This window comes from Portunus trituberculatus, chromosome 20, assembly GCF_017591435.1.
Source record: "Portunus trituberculatus isolate SZX2019 chromosome 20, ASM1759143v1, whole genome shotgun sequence".
Taxonomy (NCBI): Eukaryota; Metazoa; Arthropoda; class Malacostraca; order Decapoda; family Portunidae; genus Portunus; species Portunus trituberculatus.
In genome coordinates, this window is record NC_059274.1 from 8,610,001 (window position 1) to 8,626,208 (window position 16,208).

The 16,208-nt window shown below is 40.7% G+C and overlaps 1 protein-coding gene across 3 annotated transcripts in view; it reads right to left on the minus strand.

The window, feature by feature from the left end:
* LOC123506565 (unconventional myosin-XV-like) overlaps positions 1 to 16,208 on the minus strand; it is a 98,138-nt gene that overhangs the window by 17,398 nt on the left and 64,532 nt on the right. For all 3 annotated transcript variants that reach the window (XM_045258767.1, XM_045258766.1, XM_045258768.1), the window contains 6 exons: positions 15,668 to 16,071; positions 15,128 to 15,297; positions 14,450 to 14,575; positions 13,847 to 13,975; positions 12,674 to 12,780; positions 11,913 to 12,063 (listed from right to left, as the gene is read on the minus strand). In XM_045258767.1, coding sequence (XP_045114702.1) covers positions 11,913 to 12,063; positions 12,674 to 12,780; positions 13,847 to 13,975; positions 14,450 to 14,575; positions 15,128 to 15,297; positions 15,668 to 16,071 — 1,087 coding nt within the window. The remainder of the gene's footprint in view (positions 1 to 11,912; positions 12,064 to 12,673; positions 12,781 to 13,846; positions 13,976 to 14,449; positions 14,576 to 15,127; positions 15,298 to 15,667; positions 16,072 to 16,208) is intronic.

Sequence of the window (16,208 nt, forward strand, 5' to 3'; positions counted from 1 at the left end):
GTGTGTGTGTGTGTGTGTGTTGCTTTCATTTATCAACATCTGTTTAATATAATATACTACCACGTTGTATCTCTTTATTCGCCCTGTACTTATCTCCATCCACCTGTATTTATTAACTTATTTTTTCTAGCTACGCATTTATTTACAACCCCGCTCCTTCCTAGCTAACTGTATTGAGAAGTTTCATCCTGTTCACCAAAATTTCTCCATCAGTGAGTAACGGTATACGTGTATTATCTATGCCAAGTAATTTGCCTGTACTAATGTGTGACAAATTCCCCAAAATACATCACCCACCTACTCTCTCTCTCTCTCTCTCTCTGGCCAATAATAGCTTATCATGCGTGCGTGTGTATTCCTGATCATTATATTTTTTGTTATTTTCTCTCTCTCTCTCTCTCTCTCTCTCTGATCGTCACGCTTTTTTGCATCAGCTGTGTAATTAATTCACATTAACACCAATTCACTCATAGGAAAGGATGTCAGGTTGTGTAGGGGGCGATGGTAACAGCAGTAGCTGTATGTATGGGAAGGAAGAATGAAAGCAGGATAAATAAGGGAACAGTGGGGGGGGGACAGTATTCGTATAAGTTATGATGATGTGGTGACAAAGAGGATGAGAATGGTAATGTAGGTGAAGAAGAGAGGGATAAGAATGGTGATGGCAGTACACGAGTTGAAACAATGGTAGGAGCAAAGTAAGATGTGAATAATAATAATAATAATAATAATAATAATAATAATAAATAATAATAATAATAATTACACACAATACGTCACGATAACCATGGTAGAATATTCATAACACCACGGACTGTTTTCTAATATGGGTTATTTTCATCAGTAATTTTCAACCAAGTAGTCTTATAACAACACTCGTCTGCTTTTCAAAACACTAAATTGAATAAATAGAGCACAAAAACCCACCACTTTATAAAGTTCTTAAATTCACATTTAAAAGCTTCCAACACGACAAGAGTGCGAGGGCGAGTGACGAATACTTCAAGAGACGGGACATCACGAACATATATTCATAATCTGCTTTTCAATCCACCACACAAATTCCTTCCTGAACACTGAATACACCACTTTATAACACACTATAACATAGCATACTAGCACTAATGCTTTGCTTCCAACACGAGGTGAGGAAATAGAGCGAGTGCGCGAGCCACGAGTTTCAAGAGACGACACACTCGACACACTCCCTTCCCACGCTCTCCGGTACGCGCTACTGACAAGAAAGGACGCGTGTGGCATGTTTTATATACAGAGCATTGGGAAGGCAACGTGAACGTAATGGCATTGAAAGTGAGAGAGAGAGAGAGAGAGAGAGAGAGAGAGAGAGAGAGAGAGAGAGAGAGAGAGAGAGAGAGTGTTGCAGACGATGGTGTTGAGGGATTATAGATGATGGCAAGAAATTGATGAATGGTGTTTGGTGAAGGGGACAATGTAAGAATTAATCCCCTTCAGTACTATGATACATTTTTACCATGAGTTTTGGATGTGATTAAGCGATTTTATTCACATTTAGCAAGGGTCTATGGAAGTCAGAAGATAACTGGCCAGTCATCACAATTTTAATCCCCACATAAGTTTCTGAACCTGTGTAAAGTCACTTAATAGTAAGCAGAATGAACATGAAAACGCGTTATAGCAATGAAGGGGTTAATGGGAGATACAACACTGTAATGAGACTAAATACTGGACGAGGATGATGAATAAAAATAAAACGATAGCCTCTCTCTCTCTCTCTCTCTCTCTCTCTCTCTCTCTCTCTCTCTAATCACACATTGTTCCCTCTTCTTCTACCACTATTTTGGTTACCTACACACCCATCACAGTTCTCTCTTACCTCACCACCACCACCACCATCATCACAACCACCATCGTCCAGTCGCAAGTCTCGCATTTCAAAACACCACCACTACTACCACCACCACCACTACTACTTCCAGGTCGCAATTTCGCCACCTTATCTATTCACAGGCACGCGTGGAGTAATGCTTAAATAAAACTGCTCGGAGACAAAAAGTTATAAAATGCAGAGGTTACACCAAACACTTGATATTCGAATACGAAGGATAAGAGGTGGAATATGATGGCATAGTTATCAATGCTTAGTTATAAATTAGAAGTGGGCATCTTCTTACACTTACTATTTTGTAGGAGTTTAATTTAGTTTTGAAACAATCTGATACTTTAAAGTGATGTGATATATAGTTATTAATGGTGTTTTCGAGTCATTCGGGTTTTTGCATAGTTATCATTTATCAATAGAGTTAGAGTGGTCAATTATTATATAGTTATCAGTACAGTTATAGTTACTACTTTAGAGTTATTGATGTTCCGAGTCATTAAAATTACCAAATAGTTATCATTGTACAGTACACACACAAGTTGCTTCCCCATATCAGATGTTATCTCTAATTATCATTGTTACATTCTCTCAATACGCTCCTAAAATCAGAGGCCCGTTCTTATACCTTACGATCAAGCAAGATAGAGACGATTCAGTACTCATTATCTCGCAACCACTAGCATTCAGTATCTATGTAACAGTGAATAGGTCAGATTACAGTGATGACATGAGAACAGGTACCAGGAAATCTATCACGTGACTATTTTGTAAAAGATCCACTGCTTCTATTACGTGTGGGAGAACAGGATGGAAGATGAGGGAGTGGGAGAGATGCAAGCTGTCAAAATTACCAAGGTTGATTGTTATGTTTTTCTCCGCGTCTCTCTCTTAATCCACCACTACCATAGCCACCACCGCCATCACCACCAACACCAGCGCTCACTCACCTTTTTGTCCCCTTGACCGCCGCCACTCAACGCGCCAACCACTAGTCTCAGCAACATTTCCTCCAATCACTCAGCCTCACTACAGAATAGCACTGAGGCAGAGGCACGGACAGTCGGACACGCACGCCCCTCGCTATTGAGACCACAAAGTCCTTCCCTTGTTATACTCGTGTCTCGGGTATCTAAGTTGCCTCATTCTAAACCGAAACTAAAGGCTTAGTATTTCCGAGACAAGCTTCCCGGTGACTCGAGCTGAGATATGTATTCAAGGGATGGTGTTTAGCAAAGGACTGAATTGTTTTGGAGAGAGAGAGAGAGAGAGAGAGAGAGAGAGAGAGCGCTAGGAAGGTAAACTATAGCTAATTGTGTTCCTTTTGCCACTCTTTATCGTTTATTTCATTTTCATTCTTTTTTTCCCTTATTTTTTCGTCCTTCTCAATATAATGTCTTCTTATTCATTACTAGCTATTTTGTCCTCTAATGTTTAAGGTTTGTTTATCCTCCTCGTCCTTCTATTCTTCCTATCATAACAAGAATGAAAACATTTTATAAGATTCCAAGGATATAACTCCCTATACCTCCCTCTCCTCTCTCTCTCTCTCTCTCTCTCTCTCTCATTTTGCCAGGACCAGGGGAGGCGCCGGGCCGGAAGCTGCCACCACGGGACTAATGGCAGACTTCCGCGCCGTGAGAAAACTGAGAATACTTGCTGAGCGTCTTCGTGTACTAAGGCGGAGTGTATTCTAAGACGCTTTGCTCCCTCACTGTACCAGGGCAGACTTCAGACATGGCACAAGATAAGACGAATAAAGAAAGGTTATAAATGCCAGGATATGAGAGGAGGAGGAAGACTTAAGACTATTTAAGATGAAGAGAAGGAGGAAGAGGAAGATGTGAATACCATGAAAGGGAAACAAAGAAAAGGAGAATAGAAGAAACCAAAAATTTAAGATGAAGAAGAGGAGAAGGAGGAGGAGGAAGAAGAAGAGGAGGAAGATGTGAATAAGATAAAGTGGAAACAAAGGTAACCGAGACTGTAATATAAAGCACATGAGGAGAAGGAGGAGGAGGAAACTGAAAATGAGAAGATTATGACTGCAAGGACATGAGGAGGAGGAGGAGGAGGAGGAGGAGGAGGAGGAGAAATAGCAATACTGGAGGTGGAAATTCATAGCTTCCTGTGCCTTTATTCCTCCTCCTACTCCCATGCCAACAAAAGGAGGAAGGACAACGCCACTATCCTATCCAACAGTCCTCCTCCTTCTCCTCCTCCTCCACTGTCTTCTCCATATCCTCTTTTAACAAATCCTCCTCCTCCTCCTCTTCTTTTTTCTTTTTCTTTTTCTTCTTTTCCCCACTTCTTTCCTCTTTATATTCTCTCTCTCTCTCTCTCTCTCTCTCTCTCTCTCTCTCTCTCTCTCTCTCTCTCTCTCTCTCTCTCTCTCGGTGGTGGCCGTTGAACCCTCAGCCAGAAAGTGAACTCTGAACTCTCATATCGTCCACCGCAGGAAATAAGAGGAAGTTGAACCGAAAGTTAAGAGTAATCTGGATGGCGGGAGTGAATCCACGGCAGTATTACGTAGTTAAAATGGATATCTTTTCAAAATACATACGACATTCCAACTTTTTTTTTTTCTTATAGCTTAATTTTTGCGAGGGGTCAATTTCTCAGTGCAATCGAGTAAAGTACATATGTATAATGTAAGCGCGCACCCCAACACTCTCTTGCCACCACCCATCCGTGCAAATTTGTTAATATTCGCATGCTTCTGTGAAGATAGATAAACAAACAGGATATTTGATAGGTTGATAGATAGGTAAATTGATAGATAAACAGATAAACAAATAGACGGAGAGGTATACAGTTAGGTAAGTAAATAAATTTGCAGATAGATAAGAAGATAGGTAGATATGCATGAAAAATGTCTATATTCCTCTACTTATTATCAATTCACCCTGGTATATTGTTAAAAATACTCATATCAAGAATAGTCTATAAAAATAGAGAATGAAAGAAATATCATAGTATGCCTTTCAAATTTCTCGTTTTTCTTTCCCCGCGGGAGCTGCAAACACTTGTTATGAGAAATACCCATAACTTCCAGCTGGACAGGACAACGAAAAGAAAGATATCACAATGACCAATAAATCGATATGTGATATCTATACAAGTATAGTATCTCATTAATGATACCTTTAGTAATAGATAGTTATCATAATTTATACTTTAGACACGTACTGCCATCACAGACACATCTACAGCTACCTTATATATATATATATATATATATATATATATATATATATATATATATATATATATATATATATATATATATATATATATATATATATATAATACCATGTGGGCTTTTCACGGAAATTTATGAGCTAAAGGGGTTACTTTTTGGGGTACCTCCTATCTCAAAGCCCACCCGCTAGGAAATCGTTGCCCACAGTGAGGAAGCCTAACCTACACTCGGAGTTAAAGGTAAAACGGCGCTACGGCAGTATTGGTGGTGGTAGCAGTGTATGTAGATGGTGGTCGCGTGTTTGCCACATATCCAGATACACCCACACCCACAAAACCTTACATACTCCAAAAACGCACTCTTATATACCCAAGACACTCGTGAACACAATCAAACACCCCCAAACACATCCAGAACACACACACACACACACACACACACACACACACACACACACACACACACACACCCGAAATACACATCAGTAAGATATTTGGATTAGCCTATAAAACGTTGACTAATATTAGAGTTGCATTTCAGTACATGGGGGGAAGGTTCTAATATTTTTTTTCATATTGTTACGTAAGGGACTTTAAATCAACCCCCCCTCCCGTTTGTAGAAGTCTGTAAGTAGAAAATTGGGGTGTGGAGGGGGATATTTTTTTTCTCTTGTAACCAGGATTATTTATTTGTCTTATGCAAATTTTTGATTGTTTGTATTTTGAAATGTATTACCCAATGTATAAACTTCTGGCTGGGTAATGTCGTTATGATTAATGTAGTTATGTTCTACAGAGTGAGGAAGCGCCAGTTGGCACTGTTATACATGTGGGAAGGTGGTAGAAGGTGTTTAGTGCCGACATGTAGTTATATATATATTGTGAGGGGCACTGCCTTGTTTCCCCTTTAATTTATTATTTTATTATATGCCCATTGTATGGCGACCCCAAGCGCGGGCTGTCGCTGTTCCGCTGTGCGGCCAACCACCCTCTCTTTGTTTCCACCATTTTATTGTGCCTGCGAGCCTCGCCTCAGTACCAAGATAGTCTTCAGCTGAGATGGACACGGACGCTCGTGGCTCTGGCACAGTCGAGATTCATGTTGCTGGACTTCTCTTGGTGCTCACTAGTCATTGGTCTGGGAGTTGTGTCCTCCCTTGAGTAGCTGGCTTGTTACTCAGTAGACCGTAGCTGTGTAGGACAGCGGGCTTGTTGTCCTAAGGACAGTGTGGCCAGTTGGGGCTGCATTTCCTGTTTGTATTCGTCCACTCGGGTGTGGCGACGCGGAGGGACGCGTTATTGTTTTGTCCCGTTGTTGCTGGTGGTGGTTGTAGTCACCAGTGTGTTTTGGTGGGCGGCTGTGTGCCCCCATCATCTGTTGTGTAGTATCAGTAGTAAACTGCTTATAGTACCAAGTGAGCCTTCAGCGGAGATAGACACCACTCTCGTCGGTCTGGCACAGTGAGAGAGATGCGTGTTGGCTGGGTTTTTCGTGGTACTCATTAGTCCTCGGTCTGGGAGTTGTGCCCTCCTGTTGAGTAGCTGGCTTGCTACTGGGTAGACCGTAACTGTTAGAGTAACAGGCTTGTTCCTCTGGAGAGGTGTAGTAAGTTTGGCTACACTTCTTGTGCGTTCGTCCACTCGTGGGGTGGCGGCGTCGGGGAAGGACGCGTTATTGTCTCGTCCTGTTTGTCGTTGTGGTGGCCGTGGTCACCAGTGTGTTTTGGGTGGGCGGCTGTGTGCCCCCATCATCTGTTGTGTAGTATCAGTAGTATACTGTTTATAGTACCAAGTGAGCCTTCAGCGGAGATAGACACCACTCTCGTCAGTCTGGCACAGTGAGAGAGACGCGTGTTGGCTGGGTTTTTCGAGGTCCTCACTAGTCATCGGTCTGGGAGTTGTGCCCTCCCTTGAGTAGCTGGCTTGTTATTCGGTAGACCGTGGCTGTAGAACAACGGGCTTGTTGTTCTGAGAAGCGTGGCAAGTTTGGCTGCATTTCTCGTGCGTTCGTCCACTCGGTGTGGCGACGGAGGGACGCGTTATTGTTTCGTCCTGTTGCTGTTGGTGGCTGTAGTCACCAGTGGGGTTTGGTGGGCGGCTGTGTGCCCCATCATCTTTGTGTATATCAGTAGTATACTGTATTGTAGTGGTAGTAGCCACGCACGCTATTGAATGCTGAGAGGCTTCATGTCGGCCAGTGGTGCGTAGTTGTCGTCCGCCAGACTTGTCTGTGACGAGTATCTGGACTCCGTGTATGGCTGTTGTCACCCGTAGGTGGTGTCTGGGCTTGTGTGTACACCACCGGATGTGCTGTACACATCATATATTGTAGTAGTAGTAGGCTAGGGGTGTCAGTCTGACAGGTGTTAGGAAGCACTTGTTGTAGTAGGATAGTATAGTAATATATACACTGCGCGTGTTGTCCCAGTCTGTGATTCATCACCGTCTGTGGACAAGGCGTGCGGAGAGGCATTAATACTTCATAGAGAAGTGGGTGGAATTGTCCTTGTGGGCGGTTTCTCTAGGGGGTATTAAGGCCTCGCCCTGTTACACATAACATCTACCATTTATAAATTCTACTTGGTTGGGTACAGGAGGAGAAGGAGTTGCTAAGGAGATTCCCTTACAGTGGGGGAAATTATACACTGTTGGCGACCTTGAAAAAACCTGACGGTTACGGTGGCTGTGAGTTATAGTAGTGGGGACTCTGTGAAGTTTTATATTCCCCACTGTACTGACCGTAACAAAGTTGGCGATTTTGCCAGAATAACACTCTAGTGAGCTGTAGCAGTTAACCGCAGCCGTGGCGTACGTAACAATATATATATACAAAGAGAATTACAATGGTAAAAATTCACACTATCATAAGTGGGTATGCTGACAGAGTATTGTTGAGGGATGGCTTAACTTGGGAAATATATAGGGATTCCAGTATTCTTAAACTGTTTCTATTACAGGTGGCGAGGATACGGAAATCCTCGCCACCTGTAATAGAAACAGTTTAAGAATACTGGAATCCCTTTATATTTCCCAAGTAAAGCCATCCCTCAACAATACTCTGCCAGCATACCCACTTATGATAGTGTGAATTTTTACCATTGTAATTCTCTTTGTATTTTTACTTTATTCTTTTATAATATATATATATATATATATATATATATATATATATATATATATATATATATATATATATATATATATATATATATATATATATATATATATATATATATATATATATATATATATATATATATATATATATATATATATATATATATATATATATATATATATATATATATATATATATACCAAATTATCTTCGCAATAAACAGGCTTGGAGAAGACTTGGTTTTCTCTGATCCTCTCTGCCTTTGGGATAGCATTAAGGGACTAGATACCGCTCAGGACTCTGGGTTTGGCATATGAACCATAGAGGGAGGATAACCAAAGAAACCTGGCCTTGTCACCTGAGTTAGAAAGATGTAAACGCCTCAGGTAAGTTTATACCGCTGGAGTTGTATACTCTAGTCCGCGTTGTCTTCTAGCTTAGGGCGTCGCCAGAGGAAGAGGTTGCACACTGCTTACCTAACCCGCCCTGAGGATACAATAAGGTGAGGGACACGGTATACGCCACCCAGGCGCTTTGACTGGAGCGTTTCCTCGCTAGCAGCAGCCTACAGGGAACCCTGGATAAGTCCTGTGTTGGGCCTCCGTGTGGCTCACGCAGGTAAAGTGTTACGTGTGTTCTCGGTCTCCCCTGCCTTGCCGCGTGTAGACAGAGACACTAGACAGTGGGGGACCACAGTGAAGAGGGGCGATGACGTAACAATATATATCACAACGATGATTTTACGTAAGCGTGCTTCCATGGTATGTTTTATGGTTTCTATAAATATTCTATTGCATATTAAGTATTTATCGCGTCTCTGTTCGGTAATTATGTGGTGTTTCATGAAGTATATATGAGCCTTTACAACGGTAAAAATTTTCATCTCACAATTTACGGATTCTTTTTCATTCCAAGCTATAACTGGGCCTTTTTGTTATCACAGAATCGCCTATGCTCTCCTAAGAGTGTCACACTGCCATTGAGTCAAATATGTGGGTTTTATAATGGTATTCAGTTCTGTTAAACGTATATTTTATATATTTTTTATTTTGTTCGTTTATTTTCTGCTTCACAGTCTGGGTCGTTGTAGAATGCCTCAAAAGACCGCTTAGGCTCTATAAAGGGTGTTAAAATACTTATCTAATGGAAATGGCTGGAGTTCACAAGAGTTTTTAATAAGTGTAGCTTTTAACGCTTTTTTCTTACTTAAATATTTGTTCATGCGTTCACGTCTGGCTGCAGGTAAGTGTTGGATGCTTAAGATTGTTTATACTGTTTAATATTTTTCAAGAAAAGTGTAAAGTCAAAATGGCTGGTTTTACGAGTGAAAATATGTTTTATACCTTTAGCATAGGTACTTAATTTAGACATTTCTTTAAAACCAGTTAGGCTGAGGATGTTTTGATGTTTTTGGAAATTTGTTTAAAGTTTCTATCAAGTAATAAAATGCAGGCATTCGGCAGTAGCTTCGTTTTTTCTGTAAGTATTTTTTTTTTTTTAAATATTTACGTAATTTAGCTGAGGTAACCGCTGTTCCCGTTCTCCCTGATGACTTAAGGGGGTGACTCGTCATAGCCTCGGCCTGGCGTCCCTCCCTCCCAACCCCATTTGTCAATATTTTACTTAATAATAGTGATTTCCACGACTTTTCGTGTTACTAGGGTCAGGTGTGTAGATAGTAGCAGTAAAATGAAGAAGAAAGGAATAATACAGGGGGGATGAGGAGAAAGGAAGGAGGAAGAGGGGCAGCTAAGCCACAATACTTAACTCTCCCTCCTCTTAGTCAATAATTTGCCTTTTTTTTTTTACGGTAAGGCCTATAGCGCCTGTAGGCACACTTGAAAAATGTATGGGAAGCGCTGATTAGCTTCCGCCCATTAGTGGCGTAGGCAATTTTATTTATAGTGGTATCCATATCACCACCCAAGCTCATCTTGAGTGTAACCACCTAGAACCTGGGTATCATGGTGATATGTAGGTAACTTTAAACCACTCGACAAATGTGTTTTAAGGCTGTACGTGGTGGGATTCGAACCTACACTTGGACGTCTGCCGGATCCCACGCTCACCACCTTATCCACTACGCCACCGCCTAATATCTAGTGTTGTTTTCTAAGCGTTTTTGTGTCTTTCTAGGTTTACGCTTGTATATGGAAGCAATAAGAGGAAGAAAAAGGAGAAATAAGGGAGGAGTAGGAAAAAAAAAGAAAGGAAAGTAGAAGGGCCAAGCCGTAATATTTAGTTAAGTTTCCCTTGTAATGTTGCCATTTTTTATATAAAGTACAGTGCTTAAATGTTTTAATGGTTTATTTGAAGTGTTTTAAGTGTCTTTGGTAGTGTTTTATGCGCATTTTGTGTGTTTTCAGTGTGCGTTAGATACTTTTAGGTAAATTCTATGTACCTTGAGAGTGGTGTGGAGGTGAATTTGAACATTTGAATGTGTTTTTGAGTGTGTTTAGGGGCATTTTTAATGTTGAGTGTTAATGTCGAGTGTTTTAAGTGGTTTAGGTATGTGTGAGAGGTCTTTTGGGTGTGTATGTGGGTGGTTTGAAATATATTGGGTATTTCTAGTGAGTTGGTGGTGTGTTTGGGGAGATTTTCAGGTGTTCCATGATGTTTTAAGTGTTTTGGGATAATTTTTGTTGTATGTGTATATGTGTGAAGGGGGGTATCTTAGGTGTATGTAGGAGTGATTTTGGTGCATTCTGGATATTTCTAATGAGTTTTGCATCTGTTAATTAGTATTTTGAGGAATTGCATGGTGCTTTTTGTGTGTTTTGGTGTAAATTGTGTGTATCTAGTGCGTTCTGAGTGTTTCTTGGTATTTTGAGGTGCTGCCTGCTGTTTTGAAAGAGCTTTGGTTTTGAGTGTTTTAAGTGTCTTGGATGTGTGGGAGTGGTGTTCTGGGTATGTTTACTTGTATGTGTGGGTCTTCTGAGCGTGTTATGAAAGGTTTATTGTGTATAAGTGCATACACATATAAATATACATACCTAGTACATATATACATTGATATTTCCTTAAAAAAATTTCTTGACAGGGCAAGGTTTCCTTAGATTTCTCTACATTTTCACAGTTCCTTAAAATATCCTTCTTTAACACAAATTTCCTTAAAACAAGAAAATTTCCTTGAAAGTGGAAACACTGTCTCACTCCACTCCACACGCGCGCGCACACACACACACACACACACACACACACACACACACACACAGTGGAGCAAATGCCTCTCTCTCTCTCTCTCTCTCTCTCTCTCTCTCTCTCTCTCTCTCTCTCTCTCTCTCATGCTTAAGGAACTCAATTTAAATTTTTGTTATTGTAGAAAATTACAAACTCTTTGTGCTTGTTTCATACAGAATTAATATTGTTTTTTTTTTAGTGAAGGCACAACATACTACTACTACTACTACTACTACTACTACTACTACTACTAATAATAATAATAATAATAATAATAATAATAATAATAATAATAATAATAATAATAATAAAAACATTTCATCATATTGTAACTTCTAAAATACATAAAAAAATTGCTGTTTGATAAATGAAAAACATTTATTGAGGAAAAAAAAAGGATAATAATATGAGAACCTCAAAGTAGACAGCTCTTTTACAATGACAGAATAAGTAAAGGGAGGACAAAACAAAGAGTACATAGGCATGCAGTTCCAGAGTTCCCCATCACGGAATAAAGGAAGAGAGGACAAAACCAAGAAGCAAAGGACTACTCACTGGATGGTCAATGCTGAGGTACTTTGCAAGGAGTGCTGCGATCTGCTTGGCTCTTGGTGTGTGGAGGATGATCCTGGTGCCGGCACTGGACCCACTGCCCACCACTAGCCGTAGGGACCCAGACCGCCCACACTCGGCCTCCTCCACACGGCTAAGGAAGGAGAGAATAAACAAATAGAGGAAAACGGCAAGTAGAAGAAGGACAATAAGAGATGCTGCGAAGATAAGCAAAATTCTCACGTGATCAGAAGAGGGCAAACAGACTTACAAGGAATGTGATGCATGTTTTTAAGTGGTATGAGAGATATAACAAGGTTGACAAAAGCATGATTCTCAGGCTCAGAAATCAAAGAACAGGTATGTGAGGTAAGGGGAAAGGATATAATATGGAATAGGGAAAGTAACAAGAGTGATGTAAACTCAGGAATGTGATGGATGTCTTTAAGTGGTATATGGGATGTAACAAGGATAACAAAAGCAAGATCCTCAGGCCCAGAAATCAGAGAACAGGTATGTGAGAGAAAGGAGAGGATATAACATGGTACAAAGGAAGTAACAAGGGTGAATTAAGCAAATTTTTCAATCAGTGATTAAGGTAAGGCAAGATTAAAGGATCTTACAATAAATATATATATATATATATATATATATATATATATATATATATATATATATATATATATATATATATATATATATATATATATATATATATAGGCATTAAGAGACTGTTTAGGCAGGCAGGGATTGAGTTTCCTTACTTGTATGAGCTGAGGATCGTGAGGTGGTGTCCTTGTTCCTTCCTCAGCAGCTTCACTCCAGAATGAGACACGGCCAGCATCTCCACCTCCCCAGTCTTTCGTGAACCCTGGGCCAGACACACACACAACCATTACTATCATACATACACACTTATAATAATATTCCTATGCATCACTCCCTCTATCAAACACCATCAAATATCAGTAATAAAAAAGTTATGATACTATTTCTCACATAACATTACAGCAAGCCCCCGCACTTGGCGAATCTCAGCTTGGTGAAATTCACTTTTGGCAGTAGGGTGGCCACGGACCACCGAGTGCACACTTGGCAATTTGAATTCAAAATTGGTGGTCCTTTGGCGGCCGCATGGTGAACCACATGGCTCCCCAGTGACATCAGACCTCTCTCTAAACCTATCAGAATGCAGTGTGAGAGTCCCTTTCAGTCATTTTCTTGTGCTACCCTCTGTTCTGCTAATGTGGGAACGAATTCTGGTGACTTATTGCCAACGTGGCCTCTACCAGCGCAACAGGTGGTACCGGTTGGGGTAAGGACAATGGTGGTGGTGGCAAGGAAGAAAGTGAGCAAAGGAATCGGGTGGAAAAACGGGAGTAAAGACGAGGAAAACATCACAAATCATATATATGTTCTAATATGTGAAGGCAAAAGATTTTATTTCAGCTCGAAAGATGGTATTTTAGGGGTTAAAAGAGGGACTTTGGCAATGACCTAAGACTGATTGAGGCAATTTTTAGGTAATTTATATGGTATAAAGAACTCGTGCTTGGTGAAATTCGCATTTGGCGGTAGTTTCGCCAGACTAATTAATTCGCCAAGTACGGGGACTTACTGTACTACACTGACTAACACACACTATATGGCAAAATTTCAATAAATCTAAACTAGCTTTTCATGTACAAAAGTTATGACACTAAACACTATTCATACTACCACACTGGGGGACAAACAGGGCTACATAATGAGGCAAGCCATCAGTGAATCCAAACCAAACCTCTCAGATACAAAGGTTATGATACTACTGTAAACACTATTCATATTATTACAGTGCTATACAATAAGGCAAAACATCAGTGAATCCTAACCAGTCTCTCACATACATAAGTTAGTGAAAGGCAAACAATGCTAAGCTATAAGGCATTGGTACTCACAGTGACGGGGAAGATGGCGGCAAAGTAGAGTGGCCAGGTCTTAGCAAGTTCGATGATCTCCCTCTTGACTGAATTCTTGTGGTGAGGAGAGAAGGTGTTGTTGGGAGTGATGCCTCGGTTGTCCAGCATCTATGTGTTGAAATATTAAAGGAGATCAGTACTAGCAATGAAACTTATCCCTCTGAGAGGTTAGAATACAATTATCTCTCAGATACACAAGGTTCTCTTACCAGGACTGCTTTCAAAGACCACAAAGGTGATAAGATTTTTTCATTTCTAATTGATAGTGTAGAATAACTGCTGAACTATCCCTAGAATTCTGAAAACCCTCAAAAATCCTTACAATTTCCACTGATTTCCATGATTTAAGATTGAGGGAACATGATCAGTCAGGTCGTTTTTCATTTTATGATAAAGAATAACTAATGAACTACCCCTGGAATCTCGAAAAACCCTCAGAAATCCTTACAACTCCTATTAGAGACCATGGAACTCAAGATAAAACATTACCTAACAACAAAACTCAAGTCAATAGTACACTAATTGATGTCTCTGTAAATAAAACGCTTTACATTCCTTGACATAAATGACCTTTCAACTGACCTTCCTCATCTGCACTTGCTGTTCTGGTGTGATCCTTGGTGTGGTGCCAGTGTAAACATCCAGTACCACCTGACAGAAGACTAGGTGCAGGGCCTCTCCATGCAGAACCTCCCCGGGGGCAAACAGCTGCAGGAGGAAAGGCAGAGGGTGATGGATGGTGACACAGTGCAGGATGAAAGATAAAAGAGAAGAGTAATGTTAGAAGAATGGGTAAGAGTGAGGTGATAAGAGGATAAGGCACAGTGCAGGATGAAATATTAAAAGAGAGGAGTAATGTTAGTAAAATGGGTAAGGGTGAGATGATAAGAGGATGAGGCACAGTGCAGGATGAAAGATAAAAAAAAAGAGGAGCAATGTTAGAAGAATGGGTAAGAGTGGGGGTGATAAGAGGACAAGGGACAGTGCAGGATGAGAAATGAGAAGGGAAGGCATTGTTGAGAGACTAAGTAAGAATGAAGTGATAAGGAAAAGTCTCACCATTTGCTCTCTATTTGAAGTCAAACAATGTGGCAACAAGTAGCAGATGGAACAAGGTATAAATTAAGTCTAACCATTTACTCTCTAACTCAAATTAACCAATGTACTCTTAAAGCAAGAAGCATATAGATCAAGACACAAAACCTCACTAATCATTCTTGATTCCAAGTTAACCAAATAGGTAGAGCAAGGTACACTCACCTCCTTCCTGAGAACAAGGGACCAGGGGCGGCGGTTGTAGGTGAGGTGAGTGGTGTGGGGAGCTGGAAGGAGGCAGGTCTTGAGTCCCTCATAAGACCTCTTCTCCAGTTCCTCATCAATCAGCACTGGTGCGCTGTCCACTGCCTGCAGGAACTCTGACGACTCCTCCACTGGTATGACAGAACAAGAACAGTTAGTAAATAAAGATGACATGAATGTGTATGAGTCAATCTATCTCCTGTGAAGCTCAAAAGGAGGAATTTTCTTATTTATCAAACTGTGTATTCCATCAATAGAAAATTGATGGAATACACAATTCATTGATGAAGCTGATAGGCAGAAATGGGAAAGCATGTTTTACCTCCTTTATTTTTTCTAATGTTTCAATGTTTTAATCTCATACAGACTAAGAAGAACATTGTTATGCAGCAAATAAGATATAAAAGATTACAAATGCTACTTTCTATTAGTGAACAATGAAACATTGGACTGTGGGGAGGCAGGAAGTGTTCAGCAAGCCAACCCAAGATCACAACTCACGTTCAAAGTGCTCAGTCTTCTCTGTATGCATTGTGGACACAGACTGGCGACGTTCAGAGGCAGAATCTGCAAAATCATGGGCAGCGGAGGAACGGAAGGGTGGCTGGATGGGTGGAGGAGGTGATCGAGTCTGAGGAATAACTGGAGTGCTTTCCTGGGATGACAAGGAGGCAGTGGGTGAAGGCGGCCGGCGACTGAGGTACATGTTAGCCGGTGCCACGGGGGGAGGGGGTGGTACAGAGCCTCCCTTTTCTGGCTTGATCTTCTTGATGGAGTTGACAGAGCCCCAGTTGTCTCCCTCAAGCTGGTGCTGCAGGAGGTTGCGCCGGTGGGCCTCCAGCTTCTTGATGCCTCTTGTCTGCTGCTTCTGCTGTTGTGCGGCTACAACTGGACCTTTCTGAGATCTGTGTGTGAATTAACAGTGTGAAAATTTGGTAATGAGTGATTATTCCTTTTTTTTGTGTATTCTTTTATTGTGTTTGTATTTGAGGAAGAAAAAATGCTGATTAGAAACCTTATTGACCATTCTTTTCTTGTTTTT